A 16712-nucleotide genomic window follows, 5' to 3' on the forward strand; every position below is an offset into this window, starting at 1 on the left:
AGTTCACAAACTCAGTACACCTCTGGGTCAGGAGCTCCAGTGTGAAGGATGTTAGGCCAGAGGGTGTCAATAAACCTGGATAAAAAAATAGAGTTTAAAGAGAGGAGATACTGTGTAGAGTAAGAGGTGTCTCTGGCTCAGGCCCTGAGTGAAGATGTCGCTGGAGGCACCGGAGAAAGCTGTGCCTTAAAGGCAGCCTTGGGCCTGGGGAACTGCAGAGACCTGGCAGCGTGCTTTAGAGAAAACTCAATGTTGCAAGTCAACTAGCAAGTGGAAGAGAGGGGCCTGTGCACAAGCAGGGGTGACATCTGCTCAGGAGACAAGTCCGTGATTTATAGGGTAGGGTGGTAAGGGCACTGGTGAGAAACCCTGGTCCAAAATTTTCTGAAGCATCTCCAAGGACCATCAGCCTGTGGCAGATTTCCAGGTAGGATTCTGTTGAGCACTGTTTGATCCCTGAAGAAATGTTATCCCAGACTCACCATCCCCAGAGGAGAGAACACAGCTCTATTTAGTTCTGGGAGGAAGTCCCTAAGATGGTGAGGCTTGGTGTGAGCAGTGGAGGGCTTGGGAGCTGGGGGCTGGTGTCTGACAACAAATCACATGTGTTCTTTCCATTCTGTTTTCACTGCTGGCCCCAAACCTTCAGAGCCGGTAAGTAATGACAAACTGACTGTCCTGAGGGAAGATTTGGGGGTCTTTACAAGTAAAGAAAAATAAGCCAGAATAGTTAATTATGCATGTTTGGAGGTTAGTGTCTGCAGCTTACTTTTTTTCTAATCACTTGAAATGCATAGACGAATTAGGCTATTCTAATTAGGAATGTTAAAATAAATGTTAATGTTTTACTTTGTTTGTATCTGTTTACCCCTTTTGGTATTGTATCTCTTTTAAATCTAACAGTAAATTTGTTAATCAGCAGACTGATTCTCTTTACATTTGTTTGTTTGCTTAAGGAATTAGCTCTCCGCAGCCAGTTGCCCACACTGGAGCAGGATGGAGGGACTCAGAATGCAGTGTCTTCTCCCGGGATGTCTCAGGAATTGAGGACAATGACAACCAATAGTTCAGATCCCTTTCTTAACAGGTTGGTGAGAATGCTGGCCAGGATCTGGAAAGGACCCTTGCTTTGTTCTGCTTTGAGATTTATGGCTGTGTAGAATATCTGTGTGAGCCAAAACCCCATAGCTGTCAACCATCTCTCCACAGAGGCCAAGCACAGTCAGAGCTGAGGAGTGAAGGGCTGAGGGCTGACTGTTTAGGCTTGTGGAAGGATCGGGGTCAAAGCCCCCAACATGCTCACTTCTGTGCACGCTCTATGCTAAAGTCCCTTAAAATTAGTCTTGAAGGATAGAGTGAATGCCTTTCTGTAAAGCAAGCAAACAGCATCTTACCCACGAGGATGTTAGTGAAGGATGGGAGGTTGTTATGCCTCACCCAAAAATTTAAAACATAAGGTTGTTAGTGGCATTATTTTAAACACTGTAAGTTCCAATGAGTTTACAGTCCTTGGGTTTGAATCATTTATGATTAATATTTAACTAAAACCTACCTTGCTGTGTTATGAAATATCTGCCAAGGTTGCTTTGCGGATAGAATACTCCTGTGAGATAGATCCCCACCTCCCAAGATGTAGATAGAATACTCCTGTGAGATAGATCCCCACCTCCCAAAATGCTTTCAAGCAAAATACTTTTTCCTTCCCTTTGTTTGTTTGTTTTCATTTGTTTGGATTTTGTTTTGTTTTGCTATGAGTTAGGGTCCCTCTCTCCTCTCCCCTCCCCCCCTCCCCTCCCCCTTTCCCTCCCCTCCCCCTTCCCCTCCTCTCCTCTCTCCTCTCTCTCTGTGTCTGTGTGTCTCTCTCTCTCTCTCTCTCTCTCTCTCTCTCTCTCTCTCTCTCTCTCTCTCTCTCTCTCCTCAGCCATCCAGGTGCTAGCATTACACAGATGAGCCGTCATGTCTAATTTACAACATCCTGTTAGAATTGGTTGGTTTAGGAAGCTAGATGATAGTGGCACATGCTTTTAATCCCAGCAGGAGGCATACACAGGGGCAGGCTGCTCTCTGTGCATTCAGTGTCAGCCTGGTATACAGAGTGAGTTCCAGGACATTCAGAGGGACCCTGTCTCAAAAAATAAATCACCCCTTAACCCCTCAAAATATGGCTTAGGAAAACTATTTGAATTCTTAGCAGTTAAATTAGAAAATGTTTTAGTTTTAACAGGAAAGTATTTAATCCTATTAGAACATTGTGAACAGTTGGGTTTTCCGTCATTTCCCTGTGCCAGGCACACCTCAGTCCCAGCACTGAGGAGCCAAAGAAGCAGGGCTTTAATGCCTGAGTATGAAGACAGCCAGGACTACGTAGTGAGATCTTGTCAAAAGAAGCCAAACTCAGGAGTTGGCCTGGATGGTAGGTTTGTTTTCAAAGGCCATGAAAGGCTGTTTGAATCTGGCCTAGGGTGCTAACTCACACTGTGATCCCAGCACTTGGGAAGCTGACACACGTCTGTTGTGTGTCCCTATGTGGGAACAGTGTCCCTGCCATTCATGGCAGAAACTAGCAGGCACCCTGGGCTAATATACATGGCTGTGTTGTATACCAGTGGTCTCAGGCAAGTTTATGTTTCTTGGATTTGTATAAGGCTTCTGAATTTTGCAGCTCTGGCATAAAGCAGCGGTTGTCACGTAGAGTGGTGAGGGAGAGGACAGGACGAATGCACCTAACAGTTAATTAGGGAGAAGGTTAGACTCCAACATTTGTACTGCTGGGCTGGATTGGCGGTGGTGGGGTTAGGTTTCTTTTGTTTCTTGTTTCTTTTTTCAAACAAACACTTTAAATGTCCATCATGTGAGAGAGTCAGTCTACATTTGTGGTCAGAAGCCAGTAAGAGCAGCTGTTGCCCTCGGGGTTGGGATTATTGGTTTGTTGGTTTGTTTTAGTGTTAGTCGAATTCCGGTTTCCTACTTGATAGCAGCTATTATTGCCAGGCATAACTTAGGAAAGTATTCTTTCTCTTCAGGAAGCTTCAGACTGCTTTCTGCTGTTCTTGAGTCAGTCTCAGGACCTTGCATTCAGCCTTAAGTAAAAATGTGTGTTATCTCCTGTGTCTCCTGAAGGCTCACCACTTTACCTCCCTTTTCTTCTAAAGCTTGGGCCTCTTAGCTGTGCTGAGCTGTTTGAGTGTTCCCCTCCCCCAACAGAAGCACAAAGATCTAGTCGTGGGACTTTTATCTTCAGTGACTCAACTCTTTTGACAAAAAGGCCTTCTGTCTCTTTATTTGGGCTTAGCTGTCCATGGCCTAACTTCCGTGCTGGGGCTGGAGCATGAGCCTAAAGCAGGTCTGATCCCTCAACCTAGGGACCCCAAGCTTCAATAGTTGACGGGACTTGTCACTTTTTTCTCTCAGTTGCCTGCCACCAAGCTTAGAACCTTCAGATAGCTCTATCTTTAGCAGCTGCCACTTTAGTTGGGATCACTGTGTCTGTCCCATTCCAGGACAGAGGCTGTCGGGCTCTGCAGAGGTACTACAAGGCAAGGATTGTTCACTGCTCCTCTAAGAATCATGGTCATGCTTAACACATGTTTATTTTTGTCCTGAGCTGATTGAATTTTCCTGTGTGTCTTTTCAATATTTGATAGTGGCACCTATCACTCTAGAGACGAGAGCACAGACAGTGGCCTCAGCATGAGCAGTTACAGCATCCCGCGGACCCCAGATGACTTCCTGAACAGTGTGGATGAGATGGATACAGGTGAGTATTGACTCCCTTTCAGCCTCAGGTGGCCATTAGTTGTGCTTCTCCTTCCTTCCTAGACAGGGTCTCACTGTAGCTAGCACAGGCTGGCCTGGAACGTAGAGGCTCTTGAGTACTGGGATTCAGGCACAAGCTGACACAGTGTGTTTTCCTTTCTTTTTGAGATAAGGTTTTGCTGTGAAGCCCACACTGACCCTCCTGCTTGGCCTCCATAGCGCTGAGATTTCAGACATTCACCACCATGCCCGTTGTGTGACCTGTTTTGTTTTAATGTGTTTGTTGGGCCTATTAAAAAGTCTCTCTTTTTAGATCTGTGTTCTTAATTTTGAATAATTTTTTGTGACCCATTTCTATGAATACTTTGGGTTCCACTGAGTTGTTTAAGGTGTTACAGGTCTAGGAAGCCATATTTGGGGAAGAGTGCTTAGAGTAAAACCCACTGACTTTACAGTTGAAATAGTTGCACAAGTATTGAGGAGCCTAGACCTTCCTGTCTTGGGGCTGAGAGAGCACAGGATAGTGATACAAGACCTTCCTGTCTTGGGGCTGAGAGAGCACAGGATAGTGATACATTTTCTCCCAAGTATCAGAAGTCTTTCATGCCTATCTTTATCTGACACATGAAGGCGAAATTTTAAGAACTTGTCCCCTGCTTCCTGAGTTCACTCACCTAGATCAGAAATCCCATTTAGGAGCTACTTGGGCCTACCTCATGTCTAGCCCCATCCTGGGCCCTCTCACCAACTCTCATAGCTCACCTCTCTGGCCCCCTTGTAGCACTTAGGCTATTTGTTTTTCTGATCATAAGTTCTGGCAAAACTCCACGGAGGAGTGCTAATATCATAGATAAATAAAAGTTCTCTGGGCACTAAGTGCGAGAAATTTAGAAAGAAGTCTGGGGAGGTCACATGTCTTCAAGGCCTCAGAAATGCTGTTCCTCTGTTGCATGTGTGAGTCTGCAGTGCTTAATGTTAGTGTCCCAGAGTACAGCTTAAGACGAACGATGCTCCATCTTGACATGCAAATGACCTAGAAATAGTGATGCATTTCTAGGAGAAAGAAGAAGGTCAGGTTGTCTTTTCTCACTGCTACTTAAAGAATTTCAAGGAGTTTCAGTTCTTTGCAGCCTGTCAGTTAACACTTTGGCAGTAAGCAGCCAGGCTGTATTTTTTTTTTCTTCGAGACGGGGTTTCTCTGTATAGCCTTGGCTGTCCTGGAACTCACTCAGTAGACCAGGCTGGCCTCGAACTCAGAAATCCACCTGCCTCTGCCTCCCAAGTGCTGGGATTAAAGGCGTGCACCACCACCGCCCGGCAGCCAGGCTGTATATTTATATTGCATGTCTGTGAAGTGATGAAGCAGGGTGAAACTTGGTGTTGAAACCCAGTGGTCTCTGTGTGTGGTTTTCTAAGGTAAACGCTGGGTACTTGTGTATCCCATGGCATGGCTCTGTACTCACACAGGCAGCTCTGATGCTTCTCATAAAACATTTTGTTCATCCCTCCCCAAAACTAGGAGACACCATGAGCCAAAGCACCCTGCCGTCACAGCAGAGCCGCTTCCCTGATTACCTGGAAGCCCTCCCTGGGACAAATGTGGACCTTGGCACACTGGAAGGAGATGCAATGAACATAGAAGGGGAGGAGCTGATGCCCAGTCTGCAGGAAGCGCTGAGTTCCGAGATCTTGGACGTGGAGTCTGTGTTGGCTGCCACCAAGCTAGATAAAGAGAGCTTCCTCACGTGGCTATAGAGCTGCAGGGAGCCATCGCCAAGTCTGTGAGGGGTCCACAGAGTCTAAGATGTGCACACCTGAAGTTCAGATAAGCCAGTGGGTGATTCTCTGGCTAACACAGAAAACAAATGAACCAGTGTCCAGCAGGGATCTTCATCATTGTTCGCTCTTCTCTGCCCGTCGCTGCTCTTACGTTGCTGACCTCTTCATGGCCAGCCCTAAAGAACCAGAACCACAAACAGAACCCCTTTGTTAACTTTGCTATGTTAACTACCATTCTCTGGGATTGCCGGGGGATAGCCTGCTGGATAATGATGTTCTTCCTTTTTTGTCCAGTGGTCTTTCCACCCATCATTTCACTGAACACACAGACTGGGAACTGAAATGCTTCAGAACATTTGTTCAAGAGGTGGTTTCTTCAGCTGCCTTTGGCCTTGGGTCCAACAAGCCAGAAGCATTGCGTCTGATCTCGCGGAAGCTCAAGAAGACCCATGCTGAAGACTGATGGGCTTTCCATTTCTTCTCATAGTAATACCACTAGGCACAGAGTGACCGGAATTTTATCTTAGAAGCTTATGAGGCATGAGACAGTTTCCATAGAAATATATTAATTATTACCACATACTCTAGATTAGGTTTGAATGGGTATTTTCTGTGGGTGTTTTGGTTGGTTTTTCTTTCCTTTTTCCCCCCTGTGGTTGGTTTTGGTGCAACATAGGCAAATTAATGAAGTCATTTATAGCTGTAGCTTGGGATGGGCAGTGCCATTCTTTGGGGGTTGGGGGGGTCTGTATTTCTTGGCTTTTTAACATCCTATTTAAATCTTGGTTATCTCCTCTCCATATGTACACACTCTTACAATGTCTATGGTAGTGTGATAGCAGAATGTATCTTTATAAACGTTTCCTTCCTTTCCAGTTTTATTTTTTTTAATGGTAGCCTTGAACATACGCATTTAGACACAGTAGTTTATGTTTCACAAATAGTTTAAAGTCTGGTTGGGGCAATCTGCAGGTGTTTGAGGGAGGGAGGGCAGTGTTGTAGAAAGGGCTCTTGTCGTGGGTAAGGCCAAGAGGAGCTCTCCTGCCCTCTGTGCACTGTGATGATGAGGACAGAAGCCAACAGTGGCCTCACTCCCCTTGGACCGATTTGTGTCCTGCAGACTCTGAGCTTTAAGCTTTAGAGAGGCGGGCCTTCCTTCTGCCTCCGCCTCAGCTTTGGGTGTATACTCAGATCCTTTGAGGCCAGACTGAGTATAACCTACAAGATCATTCTCATGTGTCTGTGCTGAATGGACCCTGGGTAGCATGCAGAATGCTGTGAGGTCACGGGTTGGCTGGTAAAATGATCAGATTAGTAAGTGTGTGGGGGCAGCTGGGCTCAGCAGAGAGCTAGGCTAAGCATGAGTGTGGCTTTATTTTTACAAGAAGGAAGATCACTAGAGTATGTGTCTCCAGGAGTAATAATGGTTTCCAAAGAGTATTTTTTAAAGGAACAAAATAAGCATGAATTAACTCTGCATATAAGCTATGAAGTAATAGTTAGTATGAATTGTAGTGGCACCTCATCATTTAAGGGTCTTTGAGTGCTTCTAGAAGAATCCCTCATTTTCAAGGGTTCATAAAGAACAACTACAAACCCACCCCCACCCCCCCTAAAGCTGCTACTATGAAAATCCTCAGCTTAGGAAGATAGAAATCTAAGTATTTTGGCCTTTTGATTTAGTATAGCGCAAGAATGAAGTACTTTGAGTGCTGAAAAAATGCAATCAGTGTATTATATATGATTCATTGGTCAGTCATTAGAGGCCATTGACTCTAAGGCTTTTAATTAGAAACTAGTTGAAGATTCACCCTTGAATTAAGTCTGGGGAAATGACCACCCAGAGGATGCGTTGACTTTAGAACAGAGATGAAATTCTACTCTAATTAAAAATTGAGTAGATGGATAACCCACAGTGGTGTGTGGGGAATGGGCAGATGATAGGCTCGCCGAGAGCCTGTCATTTGCCAGTAAGCCGCAGAATAAAGGACCGCATCTTCTGTGGGCAGACTAGCTCTAGTGTGGGGAGCGGGAGGGCATGGGCTGGTGAGAGGTCGCGGGGCCGTGATAGAAAAGCTCTTATGAACTTGTTTCTCTTCAGTGGAGACTTATCTCTCCTATTGCTCCCAGTAAAGAAGTTGTTCCTAAGTTTCCAGCTGCTTAACCTCCCCCACAAAGTGAGATGTGCCGTCTTCCTTCTCCCTTGGCATGGTGTGCCTGGTTATACCTCAATGTCCAGCAGCCCCTGGTGCCTGACCGTGCTCTCTGACCGTATCAAACCCTCCATGCTGACTGTGGGAGACTTGAGCACCCTTCCTCTCACTGAATTTGAATCACGGCCTCAATGTAGTCTTTCTTGTTGTGTCCAACAGTGTTTAATGCTTCCTGGCTGTAGTGGGTAGCATGCAGATAAGAACTTTAACTGGTTATTCTTGAATTTCTTTTGCAATAAACCAATTTTTGTAATCTGAAAAACTTTTTTATATTTGTGTTCTTTTAAATTAGGACTTCTTCTGAGTCCCTTGGGAACAAGGGAAGAGGTTGGTTGGGGTTTCAGAACAAGCAGTTTTGTGTATCATAACTAAATGCAGAGACTTAACTTTCAAAAGAAAGAACAGACGGTCCCGCCCGAGGAAGCAGCTGTGGAATGTGTGATGTTGCTGTGGTAAGTGCTCATATAAATGAAAGTGTGCCTTACAGAACACAGTGAAAGACTGAAAAAGAACATTAATGAGCTAAATACTTCAGAAGCCGGACCATTTGGTGTTGAAACTTAAACGTTGAGGCGGCGGCAGCTGTGCCAGCTTCAGAGTGCCTGTGCACCTGGGGCCAAGATGAATCTTCGAGACAGGGTTTCTCTGTGTAGCCCTGGCTGTCCTGGAACTCACTCTGTAGACCAGGCTGGACTAGAACTCAGAAATCCACCTGCCTCTGCCTCCCAAGTGCTGGGATTAAAGGCGTGCGACACCACCGCCCGGCGCCAAGATGAATCTTATCTTGGCAACGTGTTTTTGTAAGGGTTATGGGTAAGGATCTCTTCATTGTTGTCTATTCTTTCAAAAAGTATTCTCCGGTTTGTTTTGGTTTTTCAAGACAGGCTTGGTTTCTCTGTAGAGCACTGGTTGTCCTGGAACTCATGTTGTAAACCATCGTTTGCCAACCCATGCAGGTCTGTTTCTTTCAAGACCTGGAATTTGAGGACCTTAAAGAATGGGCGGACTACAGTCTAACCCTGTAGACAGCTTTACTTCAGTTTCAGTATCGTTTTATACCCAAATGAAACAAATCGACGCTCAAGGAGGGCCATTTGAGTTCAGAAAAACATGTAAATAAATGCCAGTAAACACATACTAAATATTGACAGAGCAGCCCTTCCTTAGGACTGACCAACTTAAACACAAGTTGCTGGGCACATACTATAAATTGTGTCTGAGAAGGCATGCAAGCAGGGCAGAAGGCCATGTCAGGTTCACTGACAACCAACAAGATTAAACATGTCACAGGAGGCATGAAATCGTGTCCAAGAACAATCCAGGGGACAGAATGCCTCTGAGGTCAAAGGCCCTCTGCCTATTCTCCTGGAGCCTCTCACTGTTAATAAGCAGTCCACCATTCTTTGATTCTTCCAACAGTAGACCAGGCTGGCCTCCAACCCACAGAGATCCGCCTGGGTGTGCACACTTGTCATATATAGACGTATGTATAGAACCAACATTACAATTTTATTTTAGATACAAGTGGATGCTCAGATGCTCATATATTATATGCTGCCTTCTTGTCTGTTCATGTGGTTCAAATATATACTTCAACTCTTTCTTAAACTTTAAAACTTCTTTATCACTTACTGATTTTCTGCTAGAACAAATACTAAAATTAAATGCCATTGGTAGTAATCACTGGAGACTCTTTACAGATGTTGGTTTCACCTTCAAGAGGCATGGCGTAGGATCCCATCTGGTTTGTTCTTTTTCCTAAAGACTCCATGCAGCATCACATAGGAAACAGGTGGCCATGTCACTGTCTTTTATGATGGGCTTGAACTTCTGGTCCTCCACCTCCCAGGTTCTGGGATGACCAAGGCGTGGTACCACACTCAGTTTTCATGGTACTGCAGATGGAGCTGAGGCTTCTGCACGCTCTGTAAGCACTCTACACCCATCTTTCCCCACCCCTGCCTTTATTTTTCCAAAAAATTCCCACATGATCTCCAAAACAAATTATATTTGTGAAAGTCTTGTTTTTATAAATATAAAAAAACAAAACAAAAAAACATGGTATGGCCTGGGTATACTTCGAATAAGAAATAGATTTGATTTTTTTTCTTGATGTATGTTGACAAAGTCAACTTTGGTCAGGCAGATATGCAAGCCTTTTAGACATTGCAGTGTAGGCTTTTCCACGATGCTAAACAGCAGCTTGGGGAGATAACATTGTTACCCGATTTAGCACAAAATACAGGGATTCTGCATCTCAGAACCAACTGCCTTGGGGCTAGAGGTGTGGCATGAGCTTAGCCTGTTAGAAGGCATGTGTTTTTGATGCACCAGCACCAAAAGACACGCCTTGTGTTCATACCACTGCCCCTTGTGGGCAGTGCCCAGGGGCTAGGCACTTCGCCTGTGTTGACAGGAGTGGCTCATAGAAGAAGGCAGCCTAGGCAGACACTACTGCTGCCTCTGGGGCTGATTAGTGCTTAATAACCTCTCTTCATTTCTTCAGAGCTGAGGTTACATGAGAAAAGCTGGCAGGAGAGTTAGGTCGTGTCCCCTAGAGGAGCCAGCCTCTCTCTCCCTGGCCTCCAACAACCAGTACTTGTCCTAAACTGGGCTCTGGGAGAGTAAATATGGAAGCTACTCGCTTCAGAGTTGGCACATTCATGCTGATTAGAGTCATGGGGCCCTTGCATAGTCATCCCTGTGGTCCTACCCCAGTTAATTTGTAGTTTATGTATCTGTTGCTTATGTGAGTGTGTGCAGCTACCCACAGAGGCCAGAAGAGGGTGTCCTCCCCTGGAGCTATAATTACAGGCACTTTAAATGTATGTCAGTGTTTTGTTTTGCATTTTAAGAGTTTAACAGCTTCCAGTTGAGAATTAGAGTGGAGCAAGCACACTGGTGCTGCCCTGTAATCCCAGCTATGCAGGAGGCAGAGGCAGGGGGATTGCCAGAATTCACAACTGCGTCACTGAGACTGTCTCCCAAACACAGGTCATACATACGTCAGCTCATGCATACTTTAGGTAAGCTTAGCCCTCAGCCTTCTACCTCCTCTAAAGATGTCTGATCACCTTCAAATCTTACGTGAGTGCAAAGGATCTGAAGCCAGGCCCTCAAACTTGTATAAGCAAGTACTTCTACCCACTGAGCCATCTCCCCTACACAGAATTACAGTGGTGGCCTGGCTACCTGGCCAACTAAAATAGGAATTTTTTTCTGAAGCATGCCAGACCCTAAAATAAGCACTCGGACATTTCATTTGTCTCAGTACAAGGCCAATGATTCCACCCCTGAAATAATTTCTTCAGCAACTTACATTTAAGTAGCCTTACTACCGATGTAAACTTGGGCCGGGGAAGGGACTTAGCAGGTAATAGTACTTGTCTCAGACCTCAGTTCAAATCTGCAGTGCCCACAATACACATCTACAACTCCAGTGCCTTTGGGGACAGAGCTGGGAGGACTGGGGCTTCCTGGGTACTAGTTTAGCTCCAAGGTCAGTAAGAGACTGTCTCAAGAGCTACATCAGGAGAATAAGGAGGGAAGGATAGAGCAGGACACCTGATACCGTCTCTGCTTTACATAGTTATACACATACGAAGTTGAGCTCCTGGGGCAAAGTTTCAACAGATACCAAAGTAGGCTGCTTCTCAGGAGGACCTAAGTGACATGTAGGTGACCAACTTTTTGTCTTACACATATATTCTTCTTGGGTGCATGTGTATGCATGTGGCCATTGGAGGACAACTTGGAGTCATTTTCTCCTACCATGTGGATCCTGGGGCTTAACTCAAGGCCCCAGGCCTGGCAATAAGCACTTTACTCAAAGAGCCACTACACTGGCCTGACATGGTCACATCTGGTGGCTGGCTATGAGTCAAGACATCCTGGTTTGGGGGTTTGTTGTTTGTTTATTGAGACACAGGTTTTCTGTGTGTAGCACAGGCTGTCCTGGAGCTTGAGTGTAGACTAGGCTGTCCTTGAACTCAGAGATCCACCTGCCTCTGCCTCTGCCTGGATTAAAGGCCTGTGCTATCACTGCCCAACAGGCCTTAGGAATTTCTTTTTTTTAATTAAAATTATTAATAATTTTGTGTGTATGTGTACCTGAGTGTAGGTGCCTGTGGAGACCAGAAGAGGGCATGGTATTCCCCCAAACTAGAGTTACAGTGAGCTGCTTGGTGTAGATGCTGAGTGCCAATCCCATATCCTTTACAAGAGTAGACCCTTACACTAAGCCTTGCTTGGATTTTATGAGAGATGTGAAGATACGTTCAGGAGCAGCCAAATGACTAACCTGAAGTCACTACCAAGTCACATGTTCCTAATCTTCTTGAACTCCAATAAATTGCTCACACCCTATATAAGCCTGGTTGTAGTATGCCGAGGATGTGATCCAAACCATTGAAAAATACAGTTCTATATTCCAGCTTCATCAGGGCATATAAGGGTTATCAACAAGCTCCAAGGTCCTGAGGGAGGCCACGTCTTGGCCTGGAGTAGAGAGGCCAGTATTGGCCAAATCTGGAGGTGGGAGGAGGGGGTAGGGGTAGGGGGCAGTGGCTTAGAATTTTAACACTGATTTGAACTAAAAATTACTGACAAGACTCCTGTCAGTTTCCTAAGCTACTGAAACAGAATCCCCAGGCCTGACAGTTTCTAGTTTCCATTGCGCTGAATTTTGTGCTACTAAAGATGATAAATTGGTCCAGTCAGGTTGGTGTGAACCAGACTCTCAGACTCTCCCACTGGGCTTAGGGGAAATGTACAAAAAAAACAGCACCTCAGATGCTGACTGAGAGCAAAGCCAGAGGCTGGAGGCATGGCTGGGAGGTAAGGGTGCTTGCTGTCCTTCCAGAGGACAAAAGTTTGGTTTCCAGCACCCACATCAGCTGGCTCACCACAGTCCCCCATAACTCTCTTCCAAGGGGCCAGCATCCTCTTCTGGACTTCACATACCCATACACAGACACATCATGTAATTTTAAGAAAAGAGAAAGATTTTAAAATATTAACTAAGAAGCTGTCCATATTCTTTTAAGTCCGTTTTTAATTTTATTTTGAGACAGTCTGAGGTAGCGCAGGCTAGCACTGTGTTTGTGCAGCCAAGGATCACCAGTGCTTTGTGCCTCCACCTCCCAAGTGCTAGAGTTATAACTGTGCTCCATTGCACCTAGGTTATACAGTGCTGGGAAACTTCTTATCTTGTAACCCAATTTAAAAATACAAGAGGAAAGAAGGAATAGTAGAACACATGTAATAGGAAAGAAGCAGGGAATGCTGGGAAATAAACGCAGGAAGGATAGCGGGGGAGAATGGGAGAAAAGGTGGGTTGTATGAAAAACTTTATGGAGACTCACTAATTACAGCATACCATTTTTAAAGGGTTTGAATGCCTGCACTGAAGGGTGAGAACAGTTCTGTTCCCAGAGGACATGAATTATTAAAAGCCTAGTGCCATATGGGCCATGTCCTACCGGTTACTTGTCAGGAAGCCCCAGGAGTTTCTAGAACACAGGCCATTGCTCTTAGCTTCCCACTATAACCAGATAAGACCACAGTGCTGAAGACACCACACATTTTGTTCAAGACAGAAGAGAAATCAACTTCAGGTTTCCTTTCTAGTGGCTAGTTTTCACAGAGCCAGAAGTGCTATGCAGGCAGTGGGGAAGAAAAGCTCTCAATGGTCTTCCTCAGTCCTGGATATACATGCTACAGTAACAGTCTGCCAGGTAATAATGTGCCTACTGATACAATAACGGCGCCATTGTTAGGGAGGTAACTGCTTTCTGATAGGATCTGAGGCAAGCTTCACAGAAGGAATTCATGTCTGACACTGTAAACCTGGTCAAAGTGTGAGGCCGTTATAAGCCCCAAGGGCAGAAGAGCCTACTGTTAGTATTTTGCTAAATGGTCTTGCCAAATGACCTTCTAAACGTTTATGTTTATGACCATAAATCTTTGTTTAACTCAACCATGGTCAGAGGCTTCTTGTTTACAGTTGGTAATGACCAGGTTTGGTGATATATGACTTTAATTTCAGGGGGGGTGGGAGGGGAGGTCTCTAGAGGTTCAAAGCCAGCCTAGTCTACAAAGTGAGTTCCAGGACAGCCAAGGCTACACAGAGAAACTTCTGTCTAGGGGCAGGGAGGGGTGGGGAGGAACCAAACAAACAATAAGGGGGAAACCCAAACAGATAATAGTAGTAAATACAGTTGGCAGCGGTTAGTACAGAGAGTCATGCTAGTCAAAGGGCGTGAATAAGTAATTGTTAGATGCTGAGGCATCCTAAATGGAACATCTATAGGAATCTCATCAAGGCTTAGGGAACATCAGGAAATGGGAACAGAAGGACCCTACGTGGGGTAGACAGCACGGAATGATGTGAGATGCTGTCCTTTGGAAGTGATGTGACTGTCGCACTCATGAACACACAGTGGAACAAGACTGAGCCAGTAAAACTGCAGAGGAAATGAGAAAGCAGCCATGAGGCCTCCCCTCTTGCTGGGAGCTATTAGCGAGCTGAGATTACCAGCTTATGGCTGCTACGTGCTCAGAGAGCCACTTCTCTTTGAGAGTGTGGCCACTGGTAGGTTGACTCTGCTCCAGTGGATGGCTCCACACTGCTTTATCGTATGCAAGAAAAGGACATAGGGTTGGAAGGGAGGACATTGGCTAGAATCTGTGGGAAGCCTGAGGGGGGATGGGTACCACCTGTATGAAATTCTGAAAGAATAAAATTTAAATGTTATTCAAGAAAGAAAGAAAGCTTTGAGAGGGGTGCTGAGAACACTGCCAGAGATTCTAGATCTTGAAGGTGGGACAGGGAGTCGTGGTGCTGGGGAGTCGGCAGCCACGATGCTGAGACGGGTCCATCAGACAGCCAAGTGCATGATGCGGGAGAGAAATGTATCACACGAGAGACAGAGCCCTGTGGGAGAAGCTAATATTTTATTCAACCGGTGGGTGGTGAATACCTACAAGGTAGTTAAAAGAAATCTCTGTGGGGAGAGCTGGGATGTGGTAGAGCCCTTGAACCTGCTCTTCAGAATGAGCTCCAGGCCAGCAGGAGTTGCAGAGTGAGACCCTGTCTCAAACCCAGCAAAATGATTGCCTTGGTTGTCAAAGGACAATGAATTCAGAGCAGAAAATACCAAAGAGAAGAGATGCACAGAGGCCAGCACCATCCCTGTGGTTCAGAGCCTGAAGGTGGACCAGGTGCGAGAAAAGAGAGATAGTAACAAAAAGGACAACTAGTTCAGATAGTGGATGTGACCAGCAGATCCAGACTAACACATCTCATTCTCCCTGATAATTGTAGCAATAACTTCAGACAGCAGCCCTCTGAAAAGGTGGCAGGTGGGACTTACCACTCTGTTAGTCTTCACATTGGCAGCAGCATTGAGCTGTTGAATTAGAATTATCAGCTTAATGAGATTTAGTGACTTCATGGAAACACATCCTAGGTGTATCTCTGAGCATTTCCAGAAAACTTCACCGGAGCAGAGAAGAGTCACCTGAGTGTGTGTGTGTTTGGAGGAGCGGGGTGGGGAGGCATCCTATGGGTGTAGGGACCTTGACTGCATAAAAAGAAAGAGCAAAAACCAAGTTGAACAGCATTCATCCCCCACCTTCCTGCCTGCCAACGTTAAGACTGTCACGTGATCTAGCATGGTGAGGCTAGACCACATTCTACCGTGAGGCTTCCCATTCCAGACATGCTGGCTCCACACACAGGAGAGTTGGCCTTTCCTCTTGCAGTCAGAACAAGCCTTTCCTCCAGCAGAGTCAGGCCACGCTCTTCCACCCATAAACCGCCTTTGTTAGGTATTTTTGTTAGAGCAAGGAGAAAATTAACTAATGTAATTCTCTACTATGGGAACTTGATGGAGGCCTGAGGATACTGGGGACTTTGGGGAACAGCTGAAGCTCTGCATAGGCCTTGGTTTAAAATTATAGTGGTTTGGGGGGATTTTTTGTAGTGTTGGTGGTGATGGTAGTTGGTTTGAGTTTGAAAAGTGGTCTTGTATATCTTTGTGTGGCCTAGGCTGGCTTTCAATTCCCAATCCTCCTGCCTTTAGTTCTGAGTGCTGAGATTACTTGTGTGGCCCCTCACACTGAGATGTTTGTTTCACAGGACAAATAGAAGCACTACAAGTGGCTTGTAGGGAACCCGTAGACAATAAAGCACTACGGGGTCCCATGTGTTAGACCATGAGATCCGCATTTACCCTGCCACCTGTGGCTTCCCCAGCTGGCCTCCAGCCTGGCCTCTGTCTGCCAGCGCTGCATCATGGGTTTTGTCCCATTGGTAATAAGCTGGGGTAGAAGCTGTTTTGTTCTTCCCAGTGTCTCTTAAGATCTTGGTGTCGGTTCAAAGTTCACTCCAATGTTCTTTTTTCCCCCACTTATGACACAGACTTTTATTTACATAAGCTTCACTCTGTCCTGGGCTGAGGACAAAAAACATCCAATGACCCAAATCTTCCCAGATCCAAGGCCAGAGGGGTGGCAGGGTGCCCTAGCCCCAACCCTGCAGGACCAATAATAAAGTCCAAGGTCTGAGGCTCACCCACCCCCCAACATTCTTACCCCCACCCCAAGCTTTGAGTTACTTCTTTTACACTACCCCAAGGAATTCCTGGCATCTCAGCTTCAATTAGCAGGGGTGATGGGGGGCAGGACAAGGAGGCCACCCAACCTTTGCACATGGGTGAGAATGACAAACTGACTTCACAAGGCTTCTCTCACTTAAGGACACAGGTGGGCATGAGTCACTCACCCCCACCAGACCCCCCCTGTGACTTCTAAGTCTCTGCTAAGATGGTGGTCTGTGAGGTTCAGGAACCGGCCAGCTTATGCCCAGCGTCAGTTCAGGCCAAGCAGAAAGTACAGCATCCCTCAGGAGTCTGTCTACTTTCCAGCCCGGAATTTCTCCTCCTCCTCCTCCTCCTCCTCCCC

At 45.9% G+C, this 16712-nt stretch overlaps 1 protein-coding gene across 6 annotated transcripts in view; it reads left to right on the forward strand.

The window, feature by feature from the left end:
* Yap1 (Yes1 associated transcriptional regulator) overlaps positions 1–8010 on the forward strand; it is a 73659-nt gene extending 65649 nt beyond the window's left edge. For all 6 annotated transcript variants that reach the window (XM_076926118.1, XM_076926116.1, XM_076926120.1 and 3 more), the window contains 3 exons: positions 957–1087; positions 3645–3757; positions 5276–8010. In XM_076926118.1, coding sequence (XP_076782233.1) covers positions 957–1087; positions 3645–3757; positions 5276–5511 — 480 coding nt within the window. In that variant the 3' untranslated portion in view covers positions 5512–8010. The remainder of the gene's footprint in view (positions 1–956; positions 1088–3644; positions 3758–5275) is intronic.
* The last annotated feature ends 8702 nt before the right edge of the window (positions 8011–16712 follow it).

Source organism: Arvicanthis niloticus, chromosome 27 (genome assembly GCF_011762505.2).
Source record: "Arvicanthis niloticus isolate mArvNil1 chromosome 27, mArvNil1.pat.X, whole genome shotgun sequence".
Classification (NCBI taxonomy): Eukaryota; Metazoa; Chordata; class Mammalia; order Rodentia; family Muridae; genus Arvicanthis; species Arvicanthis niloticus.